This window comes from Zingiber officinale, chromosome 7A, assembly GCF_018446385.1.
Source record: "Zingiber officinale cultivar Zhangliang chromosome 7A, Zo_v1.1, whole genome shotgun sequence".
In the NCBI taxonomy this organism is placed as follows: Eukaryota; Viridiplantae; Streptophyta; class Magnoliopsida; order Zingiberales; family Zingiberaceae; genus Zingiber; species Zingiber officinale.
This window is the reverse complement of record NC_055998.1, coordinates 68222333-68235321: the sequence shown is the minus strand read 5'-3', so window position 1 is coordinate 68235321 and position 12989 is coordinate 68222333. Positions and strand designations below refer to the sequence as shown.

At 42.3% G+C, this 12989-nt stretch overlaps 2 protein-coding genes across 2 annotated transcripts; both read right to left on the bottom strand.

The window, feature by feature from the left end:
- Nucleotides 1-1915: 1915 nt before the first annotated feature.
- Nucleotides 1916-12310, bottom strand: LOC122001477 (isoleucine--tRNA ligase, cytoplasmic-like). Its single transcript, XM_042556237.1, has 5 exons — nt 12289-12310; nt 2803-2829; nt 2556-2661; nt 2387-2478; nt 1916-2301 (listed from the first exon to the last, which is right to left on the bottom strand). The coding sequence occupies exons 3-5, from the start codon at nt 2590-2592 to the stop codon at nt 2191-2193; spliced, it is 240 nt and encodes a 79-aa protein (XP_042412171.1). The 5' UTR covers nt 2593-2661; nt 2803-2829; nt 12289-12310; the 3' UTR covers nt 1916-2190.
- On the bottom strand, nt 5739-6883 carry LOC122001476. Its single transcript, XM_042556235.1, has 3 exons — nt 6334-6883; nt 6147-6249; nt 5739-5799 (listed from the first exon to the last, which is right to left on the bottom strand). The coding sequence occupies exons 1-2, from the start codon at nt 6800-6802 to the stop codon at nt 6155-6157; spliced, it is 564 nt and encodes a 187-aa protein (XP_042412169.1). The 5' UTR covers nt 6803-6883; the 3' UTR covers nt 5739-5799; nt 6147-6154.
- Nucleotides 12311-12989: the final 679 nt, after the last annotated feature.

Here is a 12989-nt window from a genome sequence, read left to right as displayed (position 1 = left end):
GCCTTCGTTCGTCGAGCGCTTGGCTCGGATAATTAACCTCCGGCCGAATGGCTCGGGGCCTTCGTCCTCGAGCCTCTGGCTCGGCTACTTAACCTCCGGCCGAACGGCGCGGGGCCTTCGTCCTCGAGCGCTTGGCTCGGCTAATTAACCTCCGGCCGAACAACGCGGGGGCCTTCGTCCTCGAGCCTCTGGCTCGGCTACTTAACCTCCGGTCGAACGGCGCGGGGCCTTCGTCCGTCGAGCACTTGGCTCGGTTATTATACCTCCGGCCGAACGGCGCGGGGCCTTCGTTCGTCGAGCGCTTGGCTCGGTTATTATACCTCCGGCCAAACGACGCGGGGGCCTTCGTTCGAGGAACTGAAATTCTATGATCGAAATAATATACAGCTGGAAAACTAACCTGCCGACCAGCAGAGGATCTGATTCAGTTTCTCGACTCCCTAATACCCGTGGAGTGAGGATACGATGTACTCATCGAAACCCATCAAGGCCATGAGGATGGCAGAATTTTCCGGGTCGCCCGTCTTTGTGTTCCAAATAATGGGAACCCGAGCGGAGCTTCTCGATGACTTTGGAGGGGCCCGCTCAAGGAGTCTTCAACTTGCCTATCTCTTCCAACCGGCTTTGCCTTTTTCCATACTAGGTTGCCGACCTGTAATGCCCTTGGGCAAGTGGTGCTTCCCCTTGGCTGCCGACCGGACCTTTATCTCGGCCCCATGTTGAGATATTTTCCGATCGGAGATGTACTTCCGCTCGGCCTAATGATGCTGCCGTCGCCTGTTGCTCGAGGCGTTCGGCTTGCGCTTTTTGTTTCTGCTGCTCCACGGGCTTAGCTGCTCTTGCCTTGATTAGAGCGTCCAATCCCTCTTGAGAGAGTGCCACGGTGTGTGGTCGTCCAACTTCGTCCATCTCTTCCACTCGGATGCAGGCGCGTTCCCACAGACGGCGCCAAATTGATCCTGTCCGGACGCTGAATCGACGGACGCTAGGGACGTGGCGCTCTCCGAGTCGCTGACGTGGATCTCAGGCCGGTCGGATGACGCTCCGGCGAACCTGCAAAGAAGCCGGGCCGGGGAGGGGTCCCAGGCGACGGCCCTCCGACGCTCAAGTCAAGCAAGCAGATGGTGGAAAAAATAGCTCCAAAGGCCCGTGTCTGCGTACCTCCGGCGAAGTATGGGGCTCATTATATAGGATGGTGAAAAGGTTCCTGTGCGTCCACCGAGGCACATACATGTCCGTAGCCCATACTTCGGTATATGTCTGTCAGAACGCTTACCTGACGTCATACTGCTACAGTCCAATCACGTCTTCGATGGGACAGCAGAACATCTCGTTGTCAGACTTGGAGTATGGCCTAGCCATAGGACTTGACGGCTGTTAGAAGATGTTCCTGTTCTCCTTTACCCTCCGCCGGTCGGGACGTCTGTCCGTCCGGCTGAACGGGGAGTTCACGCACCGTCCGGACGGATCTCATCTCATGCGCAGTCCGGGCGGCACTCTCCTCACGTCCGGACTGCCGTTTGCAGCGATATGCTGGGGAGAACTTCGGTAGGGTGCTATGTAAGAACTGTTAGCAGTACATCACCTTCTCTTAGGCCTTCCGTTCGGCTCTTTGCTACTGTTCCATTGAGCGTCGGAACCCCGATCCCTGTCAGGGCGCCTTTTACTATCAGATGTTTACTGGCAGACCGATCGGCTTGCCCCTTTTCTCATGAGTCCGGTCGGCTCACCCTTCTTCGACGGACCACCTGGCCTTTTGACCTCCACGTGACGTTGACCCCTCATAATGGGGGTCCCCTGTTCTAACCGCCGGATCACTAGACAACGTTACCAAATCCCGTTCTCAACGCAGATGACACATAATAAGAAGAAAAAGTTGTTCAACTGCTGGAATTAAGAACACTGCAAAGATGTATTACAGAAAATCATTAAATTAAATTAACCAAAATTTTAAGAATACACCAAATTTGATTTGCCTGTCTTTCTAATTATGCATTTATCAGACTCTACACAAACTTGCAATATCACACACGTGTAGCAAGTGATTACATATGGTTTATAAATTAAATTGTTGAAGCACCAATATGAATGTTGCTCAAGCGAAACGAGTTGTAAAATCTTCAGGAAGGAATCGATTGCAGGAACTGTGAGGCAAGAATCGAGGGAAATACAAGCAAAATAATCTGACATTTAGTCCATCAGTTCCTTGTTTCTCGAGTAGTAATCTACTGCACTGAGAAAGACATGCTTTTCTAACTCCAACTCAACTGGTAGCTGATTCTCAAAACAATCTACCTTAATCTGCAAGGAAGTTGTAAATTCAACAACTTTCAAACCACAATTTATATGCACCCAATACCGATGAACATTAAATTAGGATGGATACCTTCCCATTTCCTCTTTGAAACTCTAATTTCAAATTCGAAAGATCTCTTGACAACAAATATGTCTGTAAACTTTCAACAAGCTTCTTATCACCTGAGGAATAAAATGCAGATGATCAAATCTCAAGATTTGACATGTTGTATAACAAAATCATAACTCCAGTGTAAAACCTAAATATAATGCATCAATAGCTCCGGTATCAAACATCAGAGCAGGCTTTGCTATGCTAACAACGAATGAGACACTAGGTAGTTGTTCCTCGCGTGATAGCAAGACCTGCAACAAATTATAGAACATAAGTAGAGAAAATTGTCAAGTTAACCTATATTGTAATATGGAGTCCATTGCTAAAACTGAGGGACTTTAACAACAAGGAGCATAAAAGCTATCAACTATTAGAAATATAATGGCACATACCTGAAACTCCTCCAGACAGAAAATCACCTACAAGTAATAGGATCATGAGGGCAAAGTACAACAACCAATCAGAAAGGGAAAATAACATGAGCAAAGGGGAAATATAGCAATAGGCACTGAAGCCCTTATAAGGAATGTGAAAGAACATGATAGATAGACTCAGTAGCAACTGGGATCCTGTTTGGTTGGACCATTTTCCATCAATTTCAACTTTTAAGGAATGTGAAAGTCAGCAATAACATAGAAGAAGGATTTGTCACATGGATGCACAAAGTTGGCAATAGCCAAGGTAGACCCAACACATTAAGCTGATTAAAGTTCAATCCAATAACATCCAAGTTCAATACAAAAAAAGATTCATCCAAGTTCAATCCAAACAAAAAGATACATTCAAGTTCAATCCAAAGTATATCAAAACATAAGTACCAAGAACCTAATTCAAATATTTAATTCATTTTGAATGGATCTCATTGAGCTGCTTTATCACATAATTTCTCCTAAATGCCTTTGGCAATGCTAAGAAATTGTCAATCTTGTGTTCATCCTTGAGAATATGCTCTTCGACATCCATAATTTCTTGCTCAGCGAATTCAAAAAGTTCTATTAGCTCATCATATATCTTCATTTTTCTATCACCACTCTCGGTTTGTTTCTTGAAGTATGTGGAAATTCCTTTCATCTCCTCATTAGCCTCAGTAACAGCAATAACATACTCGTGAATCTCTCCCACCAAGTCATCTAAAGCATCATCAGCCTTTCCTTTTCTCTTTCTAGTGGTTAGCTTCTTGTTTGATGGACAAATTGATGAATCAAGAGTCTCAGATTTCCTAATTGCTTGGTTGACATCATTAGATTCTTCACCTTTGTAACATTCAGCAAATATTTCTGCATTAGATTTATCTCTTCTACTGCATCAGCAGGGGTTTCTGCATTAGCTCTTGTGGCATGATCTTTCCCCCACACAAACATCAAGTCATCAATGTGGGGGAACTCTTTGTTCCTTAACCCAATAGCAGCTGGATGACTCTAAATTAAAAACATATCATTAGCCAAAAAAAAAAAAACCCAAAGTTATCAAAGAAATGGAAATACACAAAGTAGAAAAAGTTACCTTAACCCAATCATCAAAGACATCTTTTGTTGTAATAATACACTTCTCAACATCGTTCCACCCAAATCCACTACTATGATTCAACATCTCGGTGATAGCATGAAACTGTCTCTTTAATAGTTTGTATCTTGACTCAATATGAGGAGTAGCCTTCAAACTACTTGATGGCAATTTAGCAGCCATGAGTTTCTCCAAATGCACCAAGTACCCAGTTCGAAAACCATTCTCGCTCTTCCAAGCTGAATCTTTACTCAACTCAACAAGGCAATCAACCAATGCAGCATCCTCTTGTTTTATCCATAAGCGTTTGGTACTTTGAGTTTTTCTTTTGATCTTCGGTAGCATTGAACTTTCTACGTTTTCAACTACATTTGGCATCTTTTGGTTCTTTCCTTCCATTGAAAACTGAAATTAAACCATTCTGTCACGCCCCGGAGGAGTCTCTGTCAGAAGAAATTTCGGCAGCATCTCCCCTGTACGGCGGACAATCTGAAACTTTTCTACAAGCACTATACACCTCAGCCACATGCGGCTGGAATAATAACACAAATTAAAACAAACACCACGCAGTTTATAAAGATATTCAGCCTCTGGCTGTCACAACCACGCAGTTAATAATAGTAATCAATAACAATAGGACTCTGACTCGAAATCCACCCTATTCCACTACACTCGTAAAGCTCAAATCCAACGAACTCACCTCTTCTGCCGTCCAGGCAGGCACGTAGTAGAATGAAATCCAATATCATATCAAAAATCCATCAAAAGGTATCACTCCATACAATATCCATAGGAAAAATCTAAAGATAATACTAAAACAAAGTCTGATATAGAAAAAGGCCAAATAAAAACAAATAACGAACTAGTAGAGAACTGGCTCTACGTGCAGTCTCTCCTGACAGCATCAACCTGAAAATATCAACAATGGAGGCGAGGTGAGTCCAACACCACAACTAATATGCATAATAAAACAAATAACAGATAACACTAATCATGCATACCCAATACGAGAAGAATAAATGAATCAAACGAATCGAAATAATCCTTAACCGGATCAAAGTAAGGTAACAAGGTCGTCGAAGTCATAACTCAGCAATCACATCCACATAAACGCAGCGTAAGTAAATGCAAGAATCACAAACAATAAATGCAATAAATGCATCACTTCTCCTGCAGAGCGACCGAGTGGACGGAATGCTGTTGGAGTACTCCTCTCCTTCCCCAAATCATAAACGGGGAGCTCAATGCTCTCATCTCCGGTACACAATAACGGGGCGCTACCCATGAGCCGACCAACGGAGCCAAACAGAGTCCACCATCTGCCGGCTACCACACTAAATGCCAACGGAGCCAAATAAAGCTGCCGGCTACCACGCTAAGTCCTCGGACCAACGGAGCCAAACAGCCCTGATATACCACTAATCCATGGGTGGTGGTGGTGTGTGTAGTACAGGGCTCAACCATAGTGGAGCCGACAATCGCACAACATGCAAACATGATGCATGATACCAAGCATGGCAATCTCATGAATAGCATAGCAAGATCCATACACAAATAAAAGGTGTACCACAAGTCAATGTATCGGATGGAAGGTACACAAACAGATAGGGTATCATATAAACCCTAGGTCCTGAACATGATGTATCATATGGTTGGGTCACTACCGAAAGCATGTATGGTCAGGTCAATAATAACATGCAGTGCATAATAAATAAACAAACAACATGTAACAGATCATGTAGTGACCAACCGAATCAAATGGAAAACATAATTCTTGCTATATGTTAGACACTTTATCATGCATATCAAAAGACATAAGTCAAAGTACCCGCCTCCGATAAAATGGTCCAAATCTGACTCCGAGATACTCGTCTCGCGTCAAAGTCCTGTGCCATCAATGTAATATATTTTATTTAGTTACATTTCTCATAAACAGCTAAATAAAACTCTCTAACCCTAAATTAGGGAAAACCCCAAATCATATGACCATCATCTTGTCTAAACAAATTTGACGATCAATTAGGATTAGTTACCTAATCCTCAATCCACCCTTTGATTAAAAATCCAAAACCTACGTCCAATTACCCATGCATCTAAAACATGATGAATCACACATTCCATTTTAAATTTAATTCAAACATAACCCTAATTCAAATCTTCACATGATCAACCATCTAAAATAATCGAATTAAAATCATGATCAATAACATGTATCAAATGCCCTACTCCTTACCTTATTCCTCAGCCTTGATTGTTAATCCACAGCAGAGACAAATTTGCTGCCGAGAACAGATCCCACAATTTCATATGATCCCCTGTTGCTGCACTGTAGGTGGCTGAAAGAAAAACCAAGCAATTGAACTAGGGCACGGAAGGGAACACTCCAAAGCTTGAGTTGCTGCTTCTAACCGAAGACTTACTTAATCTTCTGAATTCCGGCGATCTAGGGCAGACAGCACGGAGGGGAAAGAGCTCGGCAATATGACTCGGGCTCGAGGGCAGAGGAAGGGTGGCCGACACTCTTCGTTCGACGGCGGCGGATGGCGAAGAAGTTAGGGCTTCGGCAGCAGTGGGAAGAAGACCGTCGGCACTTCTCCAAGCGGCGTCGACTGTGGCTAGGGCACCAGTACAGAAGAGGGGCCGGCGATGACTCGTCGGACTAGAGGAGGGGAGAGGAATCAGGAGGCGGCGTCGGCGGAGATGCGAGGGCACAAAGGGACGGCGGTCGGCGCTAGGGCTCAGGTGCCGGCACAGAGGAGTCGGGATCACGATGTGCAGCGGGGAGGAGCGGTTGTCTCTGCACTGCTTTGTGCGGGAAGAAGGAACTCGGCCGGCGGCAGCGTCGGGTAGAGAAGGTGCCGAGAGGAGAGGAGAACGAAGAAAGGGCATCGGCGCCGAGTGAGAAGAGAGGAAGAAGGGGAACCGCTCGGGGTCGGGGAAATAGGGCACGCACGGCTCGCGGGAAAAGAATAAGAGAAGAAGAAAAGAGAAAGGAAAAGAAAATAAATCTTTTCCTCATTAAAACAGGGTAGCCTAAACAGGCTTTCCCGGGCCCCGTTTTTATCCCCGTGAACTCGTCCATACGAGCTCCGAAAATTTCCCGAAAATTTTCCAAAAAATTCCGAAAAATTCCCTTAATATCCGCCTATTTTCCGATATTTTACATTCTCCCCCACTAATAAAAATTTGGTCCCCAAATTTTGTTATCTACCATTAGCAAATACTAACAACAGATATAGAGTATAAATGCTGAACGGTAAATAAATCACATACCTCAAGTAAAAAGATGGGGATATCGAGCTCGGGTCGTATCCTCAAGCTCTCAAGTAGCCTCCTCGTCTGAATGATGCTGTCATCCGACTTTAACCAGTCGGATAGTCTTGTTCACGCTCCCAGAATCCGTACCGAACCTCCTCATAAGTAATGTCGATGAACTAGAAATGGAATATCCGCGTGACCTGCACGTATCTGATGGTCGTGGAATACATCGAGATGTTTGGTATCCGATCCAAGATCTCGAAAGGGCCAATATACCACGGAGCTAGCTTACATCTGAGGCTAAATCTCTTCACCCTTTTCAAGGGTGAAACTCGCAGAAATACATGGTCGCCAATGGAAAACTCAAAGGTCTGCGTCTCCGATCTGCATAACTCTTCTGATGGTCCTCACTAACTCTGCATCCTGCTGAGCTCTATGAGGTCCCAACAACTGGGCCTCTCGGATCCTTGTCCTGATCGACGACTGAGCAATTATGGTAACAAGACTACCCTGCTCGGTCTGTCCCTGCTCCTCAAGGTCTAACTCGGAGAAACCCTGAATCAAGTCTGTGACCATAATTCGGTGACAACCTAAGTGATAGCTAATGGTATAATCATAATCCTTCAGGAACTCCATCCATCTCCTCTGTCGAACATTAAGTTCCTTCTGAATGAACGGATATTTGAGACTCTGATGGTCAGTGCGAATCTCAATGTAATATTATACAGGTATTACCGCCAAATCTTCATGGCAAAAATAATAACGACCAACTCCAGATCATGAGCTGGGTATTTCTTCTCATTCTCCTTCCATTATCGAGAAGCATATGAGAATACTCTACCGTGTTGCATCAGAACAACACCCATACCCTGTAGAAACGCGTCAATGTAGAGGACAAATCCGTCCTCTCCAGAAGATGAAAACTAAAAATCGAAGCCGACACTAATCTCTGCTTCAACTCCTAGAAGCTGATCTTGAAATCCTCAATCCATGTAAACTTCATGCATTTCATGGTCAGGCGTGTAGGTAGCATAGCAATCCGTGAGAAACCCTCAACGCATCTCAGGAAATATCGGCCAAACAAAGGAGGTTGCAAGCCTTTTCTATTGACTCCATCTACTCCCGACGGTAACAACCTCGATCTCATGTGGAACCACAGTATACTTCTATTGGTGACCGTGTGGCTCAAACATCTCACATAAGACAAACCCAAAACTCACTACTGAACTTCGCATATAGATGTTCCCATCGAAACATCTCTAGACTAGGCAAAGATAATGTGCGCGACTCACCGCGGATCCGAAATAGATCACAATATCGTCCACAAAGACAATGGAAACCTATCCAAACATCCTGGAAATACCAAAATCATCAAGTCCTTGAGAACATCTAAGGCACTGTAAGCCCATATGGCAAAAACAAAGACACATAATGTTCGTATCACAGACATTCCTATCCATAAGGTCTCAGACAATAAATCGAAAATCTGATCATCAACAACATAAATCACCAGAATAAATCGTCCAGTATGAGAGCAACGCTCCATCACAGGAAATACCACATATGTGGGAGCAACACTCCACCACAAATAATCTGAAATATGTATCTGCAATAAATATAGGAGCAATGCTCCATCACAAGCCAACAATAATATGTGGGAGCTCCGCTCCACCACAAACGATCCATAAATGTCCAAGGCACTTAACTATCCAACTAGAGGTTGCACTAGATCACTCAACCACATATCGGCAGCCAAAGGTATAACAATCCAGCAATCAAATCAAACTCATCGTCAAATATATCAACATCGTAGTGAGTCACCCACTGATAAGAAAATGGGTTGACAGGGTAATCCAACAAATGACATAATGCAAACACTCTACATCCTGCATTCAACATAAGTAGAATCATGCTACTACCAACAATACACCTGGCACACTTGCTCACACAACATATGAATGATCAACATAATCCTCCAATAATTATACACCAAACTCACACACACAGGTATAAATCAGTGTGATACCTCCAACAATACCTACCGAACCCGTGTGCATATATCAACATAGGTATAATCGACAATACACCTCAAACAACCTCACATGGCATATATACACCTATGTCAAGAGTATAATCAACGTAATACTTCCAACAAAGCCTAATCGACAAGTGCATCCACAAATCAAATATAATCAATAAGATACCTCAGATACCACACCAAACACATGTTGTACATATCACGACTCAGATTAAATCGACAAAATACCTCCATCAAAACACCACAGATGTACTTATACCACAACTCGGATTTAATCGACAAGATATCTTCAATAATACATTTAGATACATACATCGAACTACATAACCATGATCCACAAAGAACCTACAAACCATATCAGAACATGGATACATATACTACTCGCAAATGGGCAGTTTACCATAGGACTTCTACAACACATAACAATCATAATATACATGCAATATAGACATGCAAAATCAGCATACTAGCTCAATCAAAGAGACCAACCTTATGCTACCAACACTCATGGTTTACGGGTATATCTAAACAAAATTCATGCATATGTATCAAGCATGAATACATCAATCAAAAGCAACCCAAAATAAAGCAGCCTAATCATCCAGTAACAACCCTGCTCTAGGTTCAAAGGAACTAATATCGGACAAGAAAGATATACACACCATGGTATAACATTGCAAGTCAATGTCGTACACTCCAAGACTATATCTAATGGGGAAAATTTTATCATTTTAAATCCAAATGTACTCTCCCAGTATACACTAGTAACGATTGTATCCCATAAGTATTAAGCAATTAACTCTACACTTCCTTACATCAGCGGGGTCACATATCCCAATGCACTTTCTGAGTCATCCAACCGGGTATATACAGTCTATGGTCAACGTCTTCATGGAATAGGACACATTGATACTCTATAAACTATCCAAGCCGACAATGGTATATGACTAAATCAGTCCTTTCCACGTCAGTACAAAACATGTACTCAAATGTGCTCCAGACACATAACTAAGCACAAATAACCTAAAGGTTCGAACCTCTAAAAAAATAAAGTATGGAATTCCTCTACTGATCAACCAACAAAACTAAATCATTCATCTACTAACTAATCAAGAATATCTTAATCCTCCACAAGCAACTAAGGTATATCAAACCACGACTACCCAACTCGACAAATGTAAATCAGTCTTCTACTGACCGATCTAATAAGAGTAAATCAATATTTACTTATAAAAATTAACTAAGATAAAATGGTATACTACATTGTTAATAACTAAATCAGTTTATGGGTCAATTCAACACTAATTACATCAACTCAAACTAGAGAATGTCAACCCACATAATACCATATGTATAAATGTGTGCAACCCAAAATAAAAAGTCAGAATTCAAAATCATCAATCCATTCTCATTTTTTTTTTATCCTCCAAAAATATCAGCCCATATAATATCAGATGAATAATTCTCTACTTCCCATGAGAGCAAGTTAACCTTCAAAATATCAACTCATTATTTATCCACATAGTCCCATATCAGAGGAAGCAAATATCAATTTTATTATCCTGTTAACTAACCACAACTAACCAGATTTATTAAAATTCATAGGCACACTCAACCGTAAACTCTCTAGCACCCGATCTATATCTGATCACCAATTATAATCATCAAACCTGTGCATATCATAGATGACACTCACTATGTCACCATCAACGACAACCCAAATAATAGATCATCAAAAATAGTTATCCACTAATAGATCGTCAACACAAATATCTAGTAATAGATCATCAAACAACCACATAACATTTACTCTCATAAATCATTAGAAATCAACACATCACAATATCTGATCTCACAATATCCCTCAACCTCAAATCATTCTCAAAATGATCAAACATGATAACTCCCCAATGAACAATTTTCATCGTATCGGATACCCTAATATCCAAAAGATATGAGTATAAAAACTCTACTGGCTAAGTCAACAGGAATATGTAGGTATCATCCATTAGCCTGCTAACAATAGCAGAGGCTGATATGTGCCTCCATCTCCTAATAGTAGTAACAGAAGCTAAAACTACTGATGGTATGATATGAAAATCACCAGAAACTATAATCCTTGATCTCTATTAGGGTCGACCAAGATCAGTGGCTAACCCATCACATGTAATATGGCTACAACAACCAGACAGGTAATAAAGATAAAGTGCTAATAGATGTCTTAACTATCATAAAATAAACATCATACCTATTTGCCGTCTGGAGATGTTCCATCGCTGTCCAGTCCCCAACTTCTGACCTCAAAATTCCGAACGAGAAAATCGCCGGAAATCCATATAAATCCGAAACGAAAGTCCGAAACGTAACCATAACGGAAATCCGTACAAACCAAAATAGACATCCAAAAATCCAAAACACCAAAAGCAGGTATCCATAACCTGCTCTGATACCAATAAATTGGTATCAGATAAATCTCAAAAATACAAAATACAAAAATCCAACAAGTATCGCCAAACTTGGCGCTCTGATACCAAGTAAATAAATTGGTATCAGGTTATCCCAAACATCAAAAATACGAAAACAAAATATCGTATACCTGTGCTCTGATACCACTAAATTGTCACGCCCCGGAGGAGTCTCTGTCCAAAGAAATTTCTGCAGCATCTCCCTTGTACGGCGGACAATCTGAAACTTTTCTACAAGCACTATACACCTCAGCCACATGCGGCTGGAATAATAACACAAATTAAAACAAACACCACGTAGTTTATAAAGATATTCAGCCTCTAGCTGTCACAACCACGCAGTTAATAATAGTAATCAATAGCAATAGGACTCTGACTCGAAATCCACCCTATTCCACTACACTCGTAAAGCTCAAATCCAACGAACTCACCTCTTCTGCCGTCCAGGCAGGCACGTAGTAGAATGAAATCCAATATCATATCAAAAATCCATCAAAAGGTATCACTCCATACAATATCCATAGGAAAAATCTAAAGATAATACTAAAACAAAGTCTGATATAGAAAAAGGCCAAATAAAAACAAATAACGAACTAGTAGAGAACTTGCTCTACGTGCAGATGGGGGGCCAGCGACTGGAACAAACTGAAAATATCAACAATGGAGGCGGGTGAGTCCAACACTCAGTGATATGCATAATAAAACAAATAATAGACAACACTAATCATACAGTCTCGAATACGAGAAGGATAAATGCAATTGAAACGAATCGGAGATAACTGTATTAACCGGATCAGGTACAAGGACAAACCTGGATGCATGTCAATCATATGCATCCACATAAATGCAGCAAGTAAATGCAATCACAAACAATAAATGCAATAAATGCATATGGTAACCGTGCACTCGACATCACTGCTCCTGCAGAGCGACCGAGTGGACGGGATGCTGTCGTACTGTCCTCTGTCCCCAAATCATAAATGGGGAGCTCAATGCTCTCATCTCCCAAAGACCGGACTACCGGCTACCATGCTAAGTCTCCCGACCAACGGAGCCAAACAGAGTCCACCATCTCGGCCACTGCCGCTACACTAAATGCCAACGAGCCAAACAGAATCGGATCACGGCTACCACGCTGAGTCCTCAGACCAACGGAGCCAAATAGCAGAACCGCCACACACCTGCCTGATATACCACTAATCCATGGGTGGTGGTGGTGTGTGCAGTACATGTAACTGGCGATGGGCTCAACCATAGTGGAGCCGACAATCGCACAACATGCAAACATGATGCATGATACCAAGCATGGCAATCT